Source organism: Mixophyes fleayi, chromosome 5 (genome assembly GCF_038048845.1).
Source record: "Mixophyes fleayi isolate aMixFle1 chromosome 5, aMixFle1.hap1, whole genome shotgun sequence".
Taxonomy (NCBI): domain Eukaryota; kingdom Metazoa; phylum Chordata; class Amphibia; order Anura; family Limnodynastidae; genus Mixophyes; species Mixophyes fleayi.
Genome location: NC_134406.1, coordinates 112001933 through 112015379, shown reverse-complemented (window position 1 = coordinate 112015379; position 13447 = coordinate 112001933). Strand labels below are relative to the sequence as shown.

The 13447-nt window shown below is 40.5% G+C and overlaps 1 protein-coding gene across 1 annotated transcript in view; it reads right to left on the bottom strand.

Moving 5' to 3' along the window:
- The window catches only part of LOC142159470 (sodium-dependent neutral amino acid transporter B(0)AT3-like), a 124559-nt gene that overhangs the window by 32438 nt on the left and 78674 nt on the right, over window positions 1-13447 (bottom strand). The window contains exons 10-11 of the mRNA XM_075214370.1: window positions 9265-9469; window positions 4535-4694 (exon numbers count right to left, since the gene is read on the bottom strand). Coding sequence (XP_075070471.1) covers window positions 4535-4694; window positions 9265-9469 — 365 coding nt within the window. The remainder of the gene's footprint in view (window positions 1-4534; window positions 4695-9264; window positions 9470-13447) is intronic.

The following is a 13447-nucleotide window of genomic DNA, read 5'->3' as shown; positions in this document are numbered from 1 at the left end:
GATGCCCTCAAGAGGTCATCTCTGACAGAGGAGTACAATTTGTCGCTAAGTTCTGGAGAGCATTTTGTAAAAAGATTGGAGTTAGTCTCAAATTTTCTTCCGGATATCACCCCCAAACTAACGGACAGACAGAACGAGTGAATCAAGACTTGGAGTGTTTTCTACGGTGTTTTGCTTCTGATCATCAAACGACATGGAATGATCTTCTGTATTGGGCCGAATTCACCCACAACAATCTTCGACATTCCTCCTCTGGGCGTTCTCCATTTTTTATTATCTACGGCAGACATCCCACTCCTCCTCTCTTGTCCGAGGCTCCCTCCTCTCTAGTACCGGCGGCTGATACTCTCATCCATGACTTCTCTCAAATCTGGTCTCAAACCAAAGAAGCACTGTCCACTTCTGTACAGAGACAGAAGAAAGCGGCTGATCTTCATAGAAGAGTTGCTCCAGTACTAAGGGTAGGAGACCGTGTTTGGTTGTCTACACGCAATCTTCGACTTCAAGTTCCATCCATGAAATTGGCTCCTAAGTTTATTGGTCCCTTTGCCATATCATAAGTCCTTAATCCCGTCTCCTTCAAACTTGCATTACCTCAGTCTCTTAGAATCCATAACACATATCATATTTCATTGCTGAAACCGCTGATTCTCAACGAATTCTTCAGAGAACCTGCTCCTCCTCCACCTATTAAAACATCTTTAGGGGATGAATTCGAGATCGAGAGGATTCTGAAGAGACGTTTCTTCCAGCGCAAACCTCCTTATCTTGTACACTGGAGAGGTTACGGTCCAGAGGAGAGATCGTGGGTCTTGGAGGCCGACCTTCATGCTCCTCGTCTCCTTGAAAAATTTCTGAGGAAAGGCAATCCTTCTCTGAGAGGGAGGAGGGGAGGGGGTACTGTCAGACGCCGTCCCCGCTGATTCCCCTATCAGATGGGGAACGGACGTCTGATCTCCCCGTCGGCTGCCACTGGACTTACGGATAGCGGGCGCATGCCCCCTGGTCTCAGTTCCGTTGCTAGGCAACGGGACGCTGCTTCTGTTCCCGCTGCCTCCTCCGCTCTCCACCAATCAGTTCAGTCTAGACTCTATTTAAACCTGCCTCTGGCGCCATTAGGGTGCCAGAGTAACAGGTTCACCACCAGTGTTCCTGGCTTCCCTATTTCCTCCATACTCGTGAGTATTCTGATTCCTGATTACCTGTTGTAACCCCGGCTTGGCGACCATTCTACTCTTCCTTGTGACCCATTCTGTACTGTGACCTCGGCTTGGCGACTATTCTTTGGATTACCCTTTTGTACCTGATATTCCTGATTGCTGTGACCCGGAACCGTCTGACCTCTCTACGCTACACTGGTAACTGGCTAACAGGTCCGCGACCTGCATGCTCTCTGCTGCGAAGTCCAAACCTCCTTGCGGGGGTCCCTGGTGAACACCAGGGGTACGTTAGACTCCGCGCCTGTTTGACCAGTGGCACCAATACCGGTTAGTGTCATATCATCTTCAGCCTCATAGGCCTACAGTGTGACAGGTTGTGAACAGAGACCAGGAATACATCATTGAAAGGATCCTTGACTCTAGGACGGTTCAAGGCCAAGTTCAATTCCTAGTCCACTGGAAGGGTTACGGCCCAGAAGAGAGATGTTGGATACCACAGAGGCGTCTCCATGCTGAGAGGTTAATAAAGGATTTTTTTTAAAAATTTCCTACTAAGCCTGGATTTCGGGGTTCCTTGACCCCTCCTCAAGGGGGGGTACTGTTAGAGATTGCGGCAGCCGCGGGCACCGCCGCGACTCTCCTGTGGATTCTGATGACGTCCCGGCGGTTGCTACGGCAACCGGGACGTCACTTCTGGTTTCCACGTCCCGGTTGTCTGGGCAACAACCGGGATGCTACAGGCTCCCTGGCGTGGCGCCCGGCCAGCTGGCCAATAGGCGGGCGTACACGCGCAGGGTCACTTAGGTGGTAGCCAATCATGGCTATCTGGAGGTTCAGGAGGCAGTGTCTTTTGGTGGTATGTTTTGCAGCTGAACTACATCGCTATTGGTCACCTGGTAATCAGCTGTTAGGTCACGCCTCTGGACACTTCTAGGGCTCTTCCCTGATTGGCTACCTGTACTATTTAAGGCAATGAGGACTGAGCCTCATTGCCGGTTATAGCGTCCGGTCCTCAGTTCTGCTGCCTGCTTGTTCTCACTCTGCTTGGTTATTATTACCTTTTGATTGACCTCCCGTGTATGACCTTTGCTTGTTCCTGGACCACTGAACCTACGCTTCTGACCCCGACCATTTGCCTGAAAACCGGATTCTGCTCCTCCGCTAGTGCACCTGACCTTTCGCTTGTCCCTGGATTTCGAACCTGTGCTTGTGACCTCTGACCTTGGTTTTCTTGGCTGCTACTGTCTGCCAATCACTCCACTCCTGGGTTCTCCTTAAGTCAGTATACGTTACCCGACCCCCTGTCGGCCCGCGGCCAAGTCTGTCCCCACCACTAGGGGCTCCAGCGAACACCGGGCCTTCAGGGCAGACCCCGAGTTTCATTGTACTGGCTTGGGAGTTCCTAACAGCAGTCCTTTTTCTATATCTACACCATGTGGTTTGTACCATACTGTAATAAACATTGTGTGTTTTCACCATATGCCGGGCTCTTTAGCTATGATTTCTGCACTGAAGCGTGAGAGTAGGACAGTTATGATTCACTATACAGGCACTGAAAGGCACTGATTTTTCTACTATCGCAGAAGCAATAAGTCAAGTAGTTGCCTACATGTTATTTTTTTAGGTTTTGTTCATGTGATGCTGTATGTTGTGTGGCTATTGTGTAAGAAGTACTGTGTTTGGTCTAAGACTAATCATGAGGAATTCTTTATTTGCCAGATCACTTCCAAGACTAGCTGTACGACTGAGTACACACTACAGAATTTTCCGACCAATGTGTTCGCTAAAGTAATTGTACCAATGACTGAAAAAAAAAAGTTACGATCAGCATGCTAATTCATACGTACACACTAAAACATGTTTTACAAGATTTACCCTCAGATCTGTGCTCTTCAACTGTCATAACTGTCTGCTGAAACGATCATGACTATTTAAGCTCTATGGAGATCCTGATCGTGAGTGCATACATACTACAGGATTGGAAGGATGTTGTTCCGTAGCTGGATGAGATTAATAGTTCTGGTGAACATTCAAATCAAATAAAGAATGATGCTTTGGAACAATTCCCGTTCATTGCTGGAGTGTACACACTAAAGTAATATCGGCCAAAAGGTCATTTATCGTTTGATTGACTCAATACTCAAGCCTATACCAACTCCTCAAAGAAGAGAAAAATGGGCGCTTCTGTGTAGATTTAATATATAAATTTAATATGACTAAATACTAAACTGAAAACACTGTTGTGTGTGCCCAAGATAAGGCTACAACATATCCGGTAACAGAGAAGGAGATAAGTTGCCAGGACAGAAGAAAACACGATCAAACCAAGTGAAGTGCAAGAATGAGTGAAGTGTAGCTAATCAAGCCAAAGTCAGTACACAGTGAGTAAAGCAGAGATTTAGTCAAGGACAAACTGGTTCGATACATTGGTAACAATGATAGAAATAGCACTTGTAGAAACAGGAGGATCTTGGGTTTAAATAGCGCAGTTGTTCTCATTAAGGGGGTCTATTTGTTAAAGCAAGATAAGTGCAAAATTCTGAAATAACTTGATTTTTCTCAATATTTAGGGCTTCCCCTTCTTACCAAAGTTATAGCTGGCTATCACCAGTGGTAGCCATCACCGGTGTCCTCCTGCAATGCTTTCCCATTCAAAGCATGAGGAAAAATGCTTTGTTAGCATAAAATATTTTATTACGTTTCATTTATAAAATTATTTTATTTCTTTAAATCTATTTTCTACATCTATTTACTTTAAAAACAAAACTTTATTATTTGTTTTTTCGAATCTGGAACTGGAAGCCCAAGTCCAGGCTTCCAATGAACATATGTGAGATACATCCCGGCTTCTTTCAAAACAATAATATTAATGATCAATTCTTATGGGTAGACAATATTTTACATTTCTGGCTAAGTGAACCCACACTACAACACCAGATTTGCCCTGTGTTTTAAACTGACATTACAAAGAGGTAGTACTGTCTACATATAATACAAACTATCTATCATTATCATCACCATTTATTTATATAGCGTCACTAATTCCGCAGCGCTGTACAGATAATTCACTCATTCATTGTTGTTTTCTTTGTAATATACAATGGATTAATGAATTCAGTTCTTTAACCATATGAAGGCAAACAATCTATAATCATTCACTTAACATAAGACTAGAGGGATTATTTGCTACAGTATACGTTATTGAAAATGAGAACTAAAGTCAACATTTATTACCATTGAGTGACATCATCAATTAGTATTCATTTAGAAATACTGTAAGAACTTTTCTGTTTTTGTTTAGATTTCCATCTTAACACTTTTTCCACAATACATTGCACAATGTTTAATTAAAACTTGCAAACTGTGTAATTTACCTTTCAATTCCATATACATATGTAACAGCAATAACTTCAAAAAAAACAACTATTAGAAGCGTTAAAGAACCTGTAAAGGTGTCAAAAATTTGAAGCCAGTAGTTTCCAGATCCAATTGTAAAAATAAGAGAGAATGCAAATGATATCAGGCATATTATTCCTAGAGGAGAAACAGAGGAAAAAAAACGGGTAAAAAAAAAGGGTAAGAAACTTACCTTCAAAAGTATTTCTTTTACAGAAACTTCTTCCCACTAACATATAACAGAAGGTGATTTAATAACTAAGAAATATAGACTAGTTCAAACCTGCGCTCACTAACAGAGGTTATGAAACCCAGGCCCATTAATTTCGCACCAGCCCTGATTTTAGAAGGTCTGTGCCATTTAAATGCAAAAAAAAAAAAGTCATGAAAAAATCCATGCAGCACCCCACCACCAACATTTAAAACTAACTCTAATTAGGCTAGATTCCACTATAATAGGAAGATCATGAGTGTGGGGTTCCCCTGCCATTGTGGAATCAAGTCCCCGGATGGTAAGAGCAGGGCTGAGGCCTTTATCAGGGGGTGGGGTGTGGTGGTGGGTGGTTGGCGGGGTGGTTGGGATCAGCATGTTGTAGAGTAAAACCATATCTGTAGAGGGCATTACATTTTTCAACGTACTAGATAATAGTCTCAGTTAACAGAATTTATGGCTACAACATTTTCACTTATAACATCATTTTAAAATAAACTTTATTTGAATAAAAGGCACCTGAAAAAAATGTTTAATGTTTAAAGCCAGAAATTCCTTCAAAGTCCGGCATGGAAGAAGACTTGCGATTGGATGGCATGTGAGTCCAAGTTTTAATTAATTTACCACTATTCTGCGCTAGTGTGAGTTGCTTTTTTGGGATGGTGGTTCCCATTTGGACTGCATCAGATAAAAAAGAAGAAAAGAAGATTTGATTTTTGTTTACAGTAATGGTAAATGAGGATTTGGGAGAGCCTGGAGGCTTTTATTTAAATCAAGTTTATTTACAAATTGTGTATTTTTTTTTATTTTTTTTTGGCATAATGGACAGGTAACTTACAAACGCCTGTCCATTATATTGGGACCACTAGAATGGTCCCAATCTTGTTCATTATCATGACCCTCACAAGTCAGAGAGGTCGGGAACAGCCCAATACTTTTCAGCACAGGACAGGAAGCCAGTGGAAGGGGGATGTTGGTTTTAGTGCCAACCCTGTAGCTGGTTTTTACTATGGTAGTGGGACTCCATGTTTGGGGTCCCTGGTATAGTGGAATCCAGATCAGGGGGTAAATGTACCATAGTCAGGCGCGGGCTGGGAGAGGGAAGCCCGGGGGGCACACAGGCGGCCGCATCACATGAAACGGGATGCGGCCACGTCATTGATGACGCAGCCGCATCCCCTGTCATGTGATGCGGCCGTCTGTGCGCTGACGCGGCTGCATCTTATGTCATCAGATGCGGCCGCCGGTGAAAATGTGGCATATTGCATCTGGGGGGCGGCCGGCCCTAATAGCTGCCCCCCTGCCCCCCGGGCCAGCCCGCCCCTGACCATAGTCCGGTTTTTTAAACTTGCCGGAAATCGGCGAGTTGACAGCAAAAATTTAAAGCGGTGCTGGCTTGTAAAGGCAAACTTGCCTTTACAAGCCAGCGCCACTTCAAATTTTAGCTGTCAACTCGCCGATTTCCGGCGAGTTGAAAAAAACGGACTATAATACATTTACCCCCAGGTTGTTTTGTGGAGAGGCAGGTTAAGGATTTGGGGAAATGGGTATGCTGACTATTTATTTTACTTTAAACAGTGCCACTTCTGTTGAGCCAGTATCAGCATTAAGGTCTATGTGGGTCTAGTGGGCTGGACCTGTTCTTCCTTCCATCAGAAATAATTGTGGAGCAATGGTATTTCAGTGATAGCCTACCAAAAGGTTAGCACTGCTTTGTAAAGCTGGACTGGTGTGCCTGATTCTCTAGGAGATTATGTATTAGGTGCAATTTTGGGAAATTGTGATTGATTTGCTAAATAATTAACCAGAAGTGAATCTGTTCAGCAGAATTTCAGAATTGAGTCATCTCTACTTGTGAGTCTTGGTTTACTTTGGCTAGTTTTCTTGGTTATTCAATATTGGCACCCGTCAGTAATCTGAGGTTACTTAACCCCTTTTTAGGACTGAGTTACTTTATAACTGATTATCAGAGTAATTTCCACATTCATGCCATTTGTTGGTTGCATTTAAAAAAAAAAAATATTTCTTAGACTATCCTAGTAGATTTTGATATGTTTTTAAGTCTAATACTGCAATTTTTTTTCATATTAAAATAAGTATGTGCATTTGAATGCAAAATCTTCCAACATTATCATGAGAAGATCCTTACATCACCATTGTGTGCTATTGTTAATTTTTAGATGCTCAGATTAGCTATGCATAGGCCTAGTCCATCCCATTTCAGATTTGCTTACATATGTACATGTAGAAGATGACCCTTTGGGTTTAATGCTGGTTGGTTTTAGGCACTTGGGAGGACTCCACAGGTTTGGAATTTCTCATAGGGGATTGTACAATACATTACACTACTCACTTGGTGGCAAAGCCTAACCTGGAAAAAAAACTGTGCTCTGTTACTTGCAAGCATCTAGAGGAACATGGAGAACCCTGCTCCATCCACGATGCATATCATAGGGGGAGATTAAATTTTAAAATAATCTGTGCAATGTGTCTCCATTATGGCCACAAGACACCTCGCGCAGATTTTTCTTCACAGAAACATCCCTCATTTTTGCTCGCGCCCCATAGAGCTGCAAGCAAAAATGAGCAGATATTTTCACTGCATAAATGGTAAAAATACACAGCTGTGATATTCCTCAGAACATCGCGGCCAATTGAATTCCTACCATAGTCTCTAGTTCTCTACTTTTCTGTATTCTCCTCACAGCATTATAATACTGTCCCTGCATCATGCAGCTCTCTCATCAGTTAATCAGATGAGTAGACAGGTTATTGCCTCTCACAAGAACTTGGATCAGCACACTTTAAGTATTCTTACTCTAGTGAAACACACACCTAAAATGACTGAACACTGTTCTCTTTCCAAGGGAAAACTGTTTAAACCAGAAGTCCTATGTATAAACCAGCAAAAAAATTGATAATGGATAAATGGATGTAATCAATTAGCCAATATATAAGTAAGTTTACTTAAAGATTATATACAATTTACAAACATATTTTTATATAAAAGAAGCAAGAAAATATTTATTGGTATTCCCCATACAGACATGAATATATAGCATGGAGCAAGGGAGAACCAATAATAAATTAATATAGCTAATCCCAGGAATAAATAATCTTAACCAACAGCATCCACAAATATCTCAAAGCACTTGTGGTAACATATGGTCCTGGCAAACAGTCATGTATTCATTTGTAACAGTATTAAATTAGAAGAGAAATTGTGACTATAAACAATAATATAAGTATCAAAATAAAAAGATCAGGCTGTTTAATTAGATACATAGAAAATAACAGTATAAATAAAGATACAAACCCAAAAAGTGAAGTGCATAGTAGTAGCTATATGAGTATAATAACAGCTCACAATTGAATATGATTTCGCTATTTCACTGAAAAATAATCAAAATGTGTTGCCTTTTTAAAATCTTTATTATGAGTATCACAATTTACTGATATATCTCCTCATACTTGAAATAAGACTTGTACCCTAATATGACAGATAGAAGACTCAGACAAGGCTGTTGTGAATATCTGAGACTCCTTAACCTTGAAAGTGGTCATTGCAGTCCACATTATGTTCCATGGTTACATCTGTTTCTTAATGCTTTCAGCTATTCACAACATATCTACCAAATTCAACAGCTATTTCCAAATCTTCCAACTAACAATTTCAGGTAGAAGTCATTTCAAGTCATGCTACCCAACCATAAGGATTGCAATTAAGCAAAATCATATTTGATTGGAGTTAACCATTAAATAGAATAGATATTTGTTAAATTACAGTAAAAAAAGAGCAATAAATATGTTCCTCACAAGAACAAATAACATTAATAGTAATGAGTGTGCAAATATTTACATATTTAAGTTAGATATCGAAGGAAGCAATTAGTTTCTTGTAGTCATTTGTTTTGAAAAGGATAAGAAGGTGGTTGTGCCTTTGGTTATGTAGTCTACAAAAAGTTGGATGTAAGCCACTTAAAAATCTGGCTATGGAGCCAGTGAATACTTAATGCTTCTGATTGCAGTGTTTCCAAGCTTTTTATGTAAAGGGTTATCATTTTTGTGATAACACTATTCCACCCTCACAACTATCCCAATCTCCACTCTAAGCCACACTAGCTCCTCTTGTTTCAGCTGTGCCCTCTTCCATTTTGAATGCAAGCTCTCTAATGAGCAGGGTCCTCCATCCCCTTTGTTTTCATATCTGCATTTATTTTGTCTACCTTGTATTTCTCTGTTTTATGTATGTACTGTTTTCCCTACTGTACGGCACTACAGAGCACTGTGGCACATTCAAATCTACGATAAGAATAATAAGGTTTGCATATACTGTGTATAAGCAATACATTTTCATATGCTGGACACCACTAAAATATTATGCCACACCATAAAGTCTATGAAGGTTCTAAAGGGGGTCATATCTAGCCTTTGATTAGTAAGCTATACAACCTTGGTTTGATGAAATGAAAACAGTTTGTAAAATATTAAACTTACCCGATATAGCCTCCAGTGGAACAGATTGAGGAAAGATTTTAAGATCTAACAATGGTGTCAGAACACCTTCTATATTTCCAAACATTGAAGACAGACCAAGGGTGAACAGCATTAAAAAAAAGAGAATAGCCCACACCTGGGAACCTGGCATTTGAATAATTGCTTCTGTGAATACAATAAAGGCCAAACCAGTGCCAGAAGCACTCTGCAAGCAGAAAAATAAAATGAATGCATTACATATGTATAACTTAACCATGTTATACTTGCATTGAAAGTACATGAAAATAAACAGCACAGACACAGGTTCTGGAATGATGCAGTATGTGTTCAAAACAAAGAAAGGACGAAACATTGACCACACACATTTCTGGTTCGTGATATTTATATACAGGTTACACAAACTAGTGCAGTGAAATTTATGCCTTAACATGTAATGAAATTGTCTTTCTGCTCAAACCTTTTGTGTGATCTACAACTCCAGCATCTATGGAATGAATAAGTACATTATGAAGCATTACTTTACTTATTCTTATTTTTTTAAGGGTACAGCTCACTTAACTGTGACTTAGTTATTGTTATATGTAACTCGGGAAAATGTGTAATGGACATTTGTAACTGTCTTTAATCAAGTATCATGTGCATGGATATTCTAAATTAAAATATATTGTGTTACACATGCAAAATTATGCAACTATTCACATTTTTCCTATTTTAATCCATTCTAACTCATTTTGATATATCAGGTACATAAGAAAAGGACTCATTTACTAGCATTGCACTTAGGTGCATAATTGCACTGAACCACAGCAACCAAACATATAATTAGACAATGAAAGTAAGTGTCTCACAGATTAATGCAATATTATTAAATTCACTCATTTGTTTTACTTTTGCAAATTCAGTGCTTGAGCCAAAACGTAACAAACACTGGTATTGAACTCTCACTCATATTGTTTAGTAAATAAAATTACTCATACAGAAATAACGTGAAATAAGAATAGAGCTGGCATTTTTCCATACCCTTAACTTTCTTTACTTAAAAGCCACTGTATCTGAAGATTTTCTAGCTAACAGTGGTCCATCATTGATGGGTAAAGACAAGCAAAATATCTAGTTTAGTTTGCTTAAAAATAGATACAAATATTAGATATATGTATATATTAATGTTAGAAATAGTGGAAGAAATATAATTGTCACAATATAGTATCCTCTGAGTGTCCCATACCCATTTTGCAGACAAAAATAAAGATGCTACAAATATAGAAATCAACTTATTTTGTGATTTCTCCCTAATGATATCCTTTAATTATTACATGGTGTGGCTTTTAGTGTTCCAGATTTAAATAGTAGAAGGTCAGAAAATCAACTTACTTAAGAATTACAAGACTGTCAATCAATGACAACATTAAGAAGCAAGACTGGCACAGTAAATATCCAATAAAACAAACTACAGGACCACAGGTACTACCCACAGGTTTATAGAACATCGATTCAGAGCTATGTAAACATAGAAACACTATGTGGACAATTTATCAGACATTCATCTGATGGACATATATGTAAGTTAATCATTCATCTGTAACATAACATTCTGAGATTAACATATATAATATAAGTAAAACAAAAATACTTTACATACATTTAGTGCAGCACAGAGGTAGATCTAAGAGAGCAGGAGGAAGAGTATTTTGATATGAGATTTGAGATGTATGAAAGGGAGGACTTTGTGGGTAAGGGTGAATAATTTTAATTGGATTCTGGAGGACACAGGGAGCCAATGTAGAGATTTGCAAAGTGGTGCAGAAAATGTGGAGCTGTGAGAGAGGAAGATCAGTCTTGCAGCAGCATTTAGGATGGATTGAAGTGTGGAAATATGGGTGTCGGGAATGCCAGATAACAGGAGGTTGCAGTAGTCAAGATGGAAGAGGATGAGAGAATGGGTAGGAGTTTTGGAAGCATGTTGCATAAGAAAAGGACATATTCTGGCAATGTTTTTAAGGTGGAATCGACAGGACTGGGAGAGTGTCTGTATGTGAGGAGTACAGCAGAGGACAGAGTCAAGTGTGACACCAAAGCAGTGGGCTTGGGAGACTGAGGATATTGTGGTTTTATTGACAGTGATGGAAATTTGAGGGGAGGTGGTGATTCTGGCAGGAGGGAAGATAATAAGCTCTGTTTTGGATATGTTGAGCTTTTGGTAACGGTGAGACATCTATATGGAGTTAGCTGAAAGACAGTTTGTTTCACAGGATAGTACAGAAGGAGAGATGCTGAAGGGGGGAGACATAGATTTGGGTGTCGCCAGTGTAGAGGCTGTATTGGAGGCCGAACGAGCAAATTAGTGCCACAAGAGAAGAGGTGTACAATGAAAAAGTAAAGGGCCAAGAATAGAGCCTTGTGGGACCCCGACAGATAGTGGGAGTGGAGGGTGGATGTGCCAGAGATAGAAATGCTAAAGGAACGGTTCAATAAGTAGGAAGTGAACCAGGAAAGAACTGTGTGACGAAGGCCAATGGATTGAAGGGTATGTTGGAGAATAGGATGATCAATGGTGTCAAAAGCAGCAGAGAGGACCAGGAGAATGAGTGTGGAGAAATGACCCTTAGGCACTGCAGTAAGTAGATCATCATCATCACCATTTATTTATATAGCGCCACTGATTTTTCAGCGCTGTACAGAGAACTCACTCACATCAGTCCCTGCCCCAATGGAGCTTACAGTCTAAATTCCCTAACATACACACACACACACTAGGGTCGATTTTGATAGCAGCCAATTAACCTACTAGTATGTTTTGTGGAGTGTGGGAGGAAACCAGAGCACCCAGAGGAAACCCACGCAAACACGGGGATAACATACAAATTCCACACAGATAAGGCCATGGATGGGAATTGAACTCATGACCCCAGCGCTGTGAGGCAGAAGTGCTAACTACTTAGCCACCATGCTGTCATCAATCACTTTTGCGAGAGTAGTTTCAGATGACTGTTGGGCAAGGAAGCCTGACTTCAGAGAGTCAAGAATAGAGTGAGAGGAGAGAAAGTGAGACAGGCATTTGTAAAGTAATTGCTCAAGTAGTTTGGAGGCAAAAGGGAGGAGAGAAATAGGGTGGTAGTTGGAGGGAGAGAATGGATTAAGAGATGGTTTCTTTAGAATTGGTTAGATGAGCGCATGTTTAAAGGAGGATGGAAATGTGTCAGTGGAAAGAGACAGGTTGAAGAGGTGAGCTGGGTGTGGGTGTGCAGTGTAAGAGAGGGAATGGAGAAGTTGGTAGGGAATAGAGTTGTAAGGTGAGAAGACGATATGAGTGTAGGGACTTCATCCTCAATTACTAAAGAGAATGAATTAAGGGTGGATTGGGGTGTGTAGGTGAAGATGGGTAGAATGGGTGATAAAATTGGCATGAGGAAATATCTTGTTGAATGGTGTCGATTTTGTCTTTAAAGTAGGTGTCAAAATCATGAGCTGTGAGGGAGGAAGGTGGAGGAGGTGCAGGTGGGCAGAGAAGTAAGTTGAAAGTGACAAAGAGGCGACGTGGGTTAGAAAACTGGGTGGATATTAGAAATTTGAAGAATGTTTGTTTAGCAATTGAAAGGTCAGTGCTGTAAGATGAATGGATGAATTTATAGTGGAGGAAATTGGGATAGGAAGGCGATTTCTTCAAGTGGCGCTCTGCAGTGGAGCACATTTGCATGAAGCAGGTCTGCTTGTTGTGCCATGGTTTGGGTTTGGATCATCTGAAACTGTATGTGGTAGATGGAGCTACTTTGTTAGGACTGAAGTGAGTGCATTGTTGTAGAAAGAGGCGGCTGATTAGGGCAGGACAATGCAGGCACAGGAGAAAATAGTTGTGTTAGTGAAGATGAGAAGAGAACTTAGGTGTTGTTGCGTACGTGTGGATTTGGGTGTAGGGGGGGGCATGAGGTAAGATAAGGCTGAAGGAAAGGAGGTTGTAGGTCGGAGAATGGGAATGCTAAGTTGATGAAGCTAGACATGAAGCAGTAGCCTGAGAATACAAGGCCAAGGGAGTGTCCATCACAGTGGGTTGGAGATGATGTCCACTGTGAGAGACCAAATCAGGAAGTAAGTGAAAGAACTTTAGTAGTAGAAGAGACAGTGGGATTATGAATGGGAATGTTGAAATTGCCTAGTATGAGAGTGGATAGGTCAATAGATAGGAAAT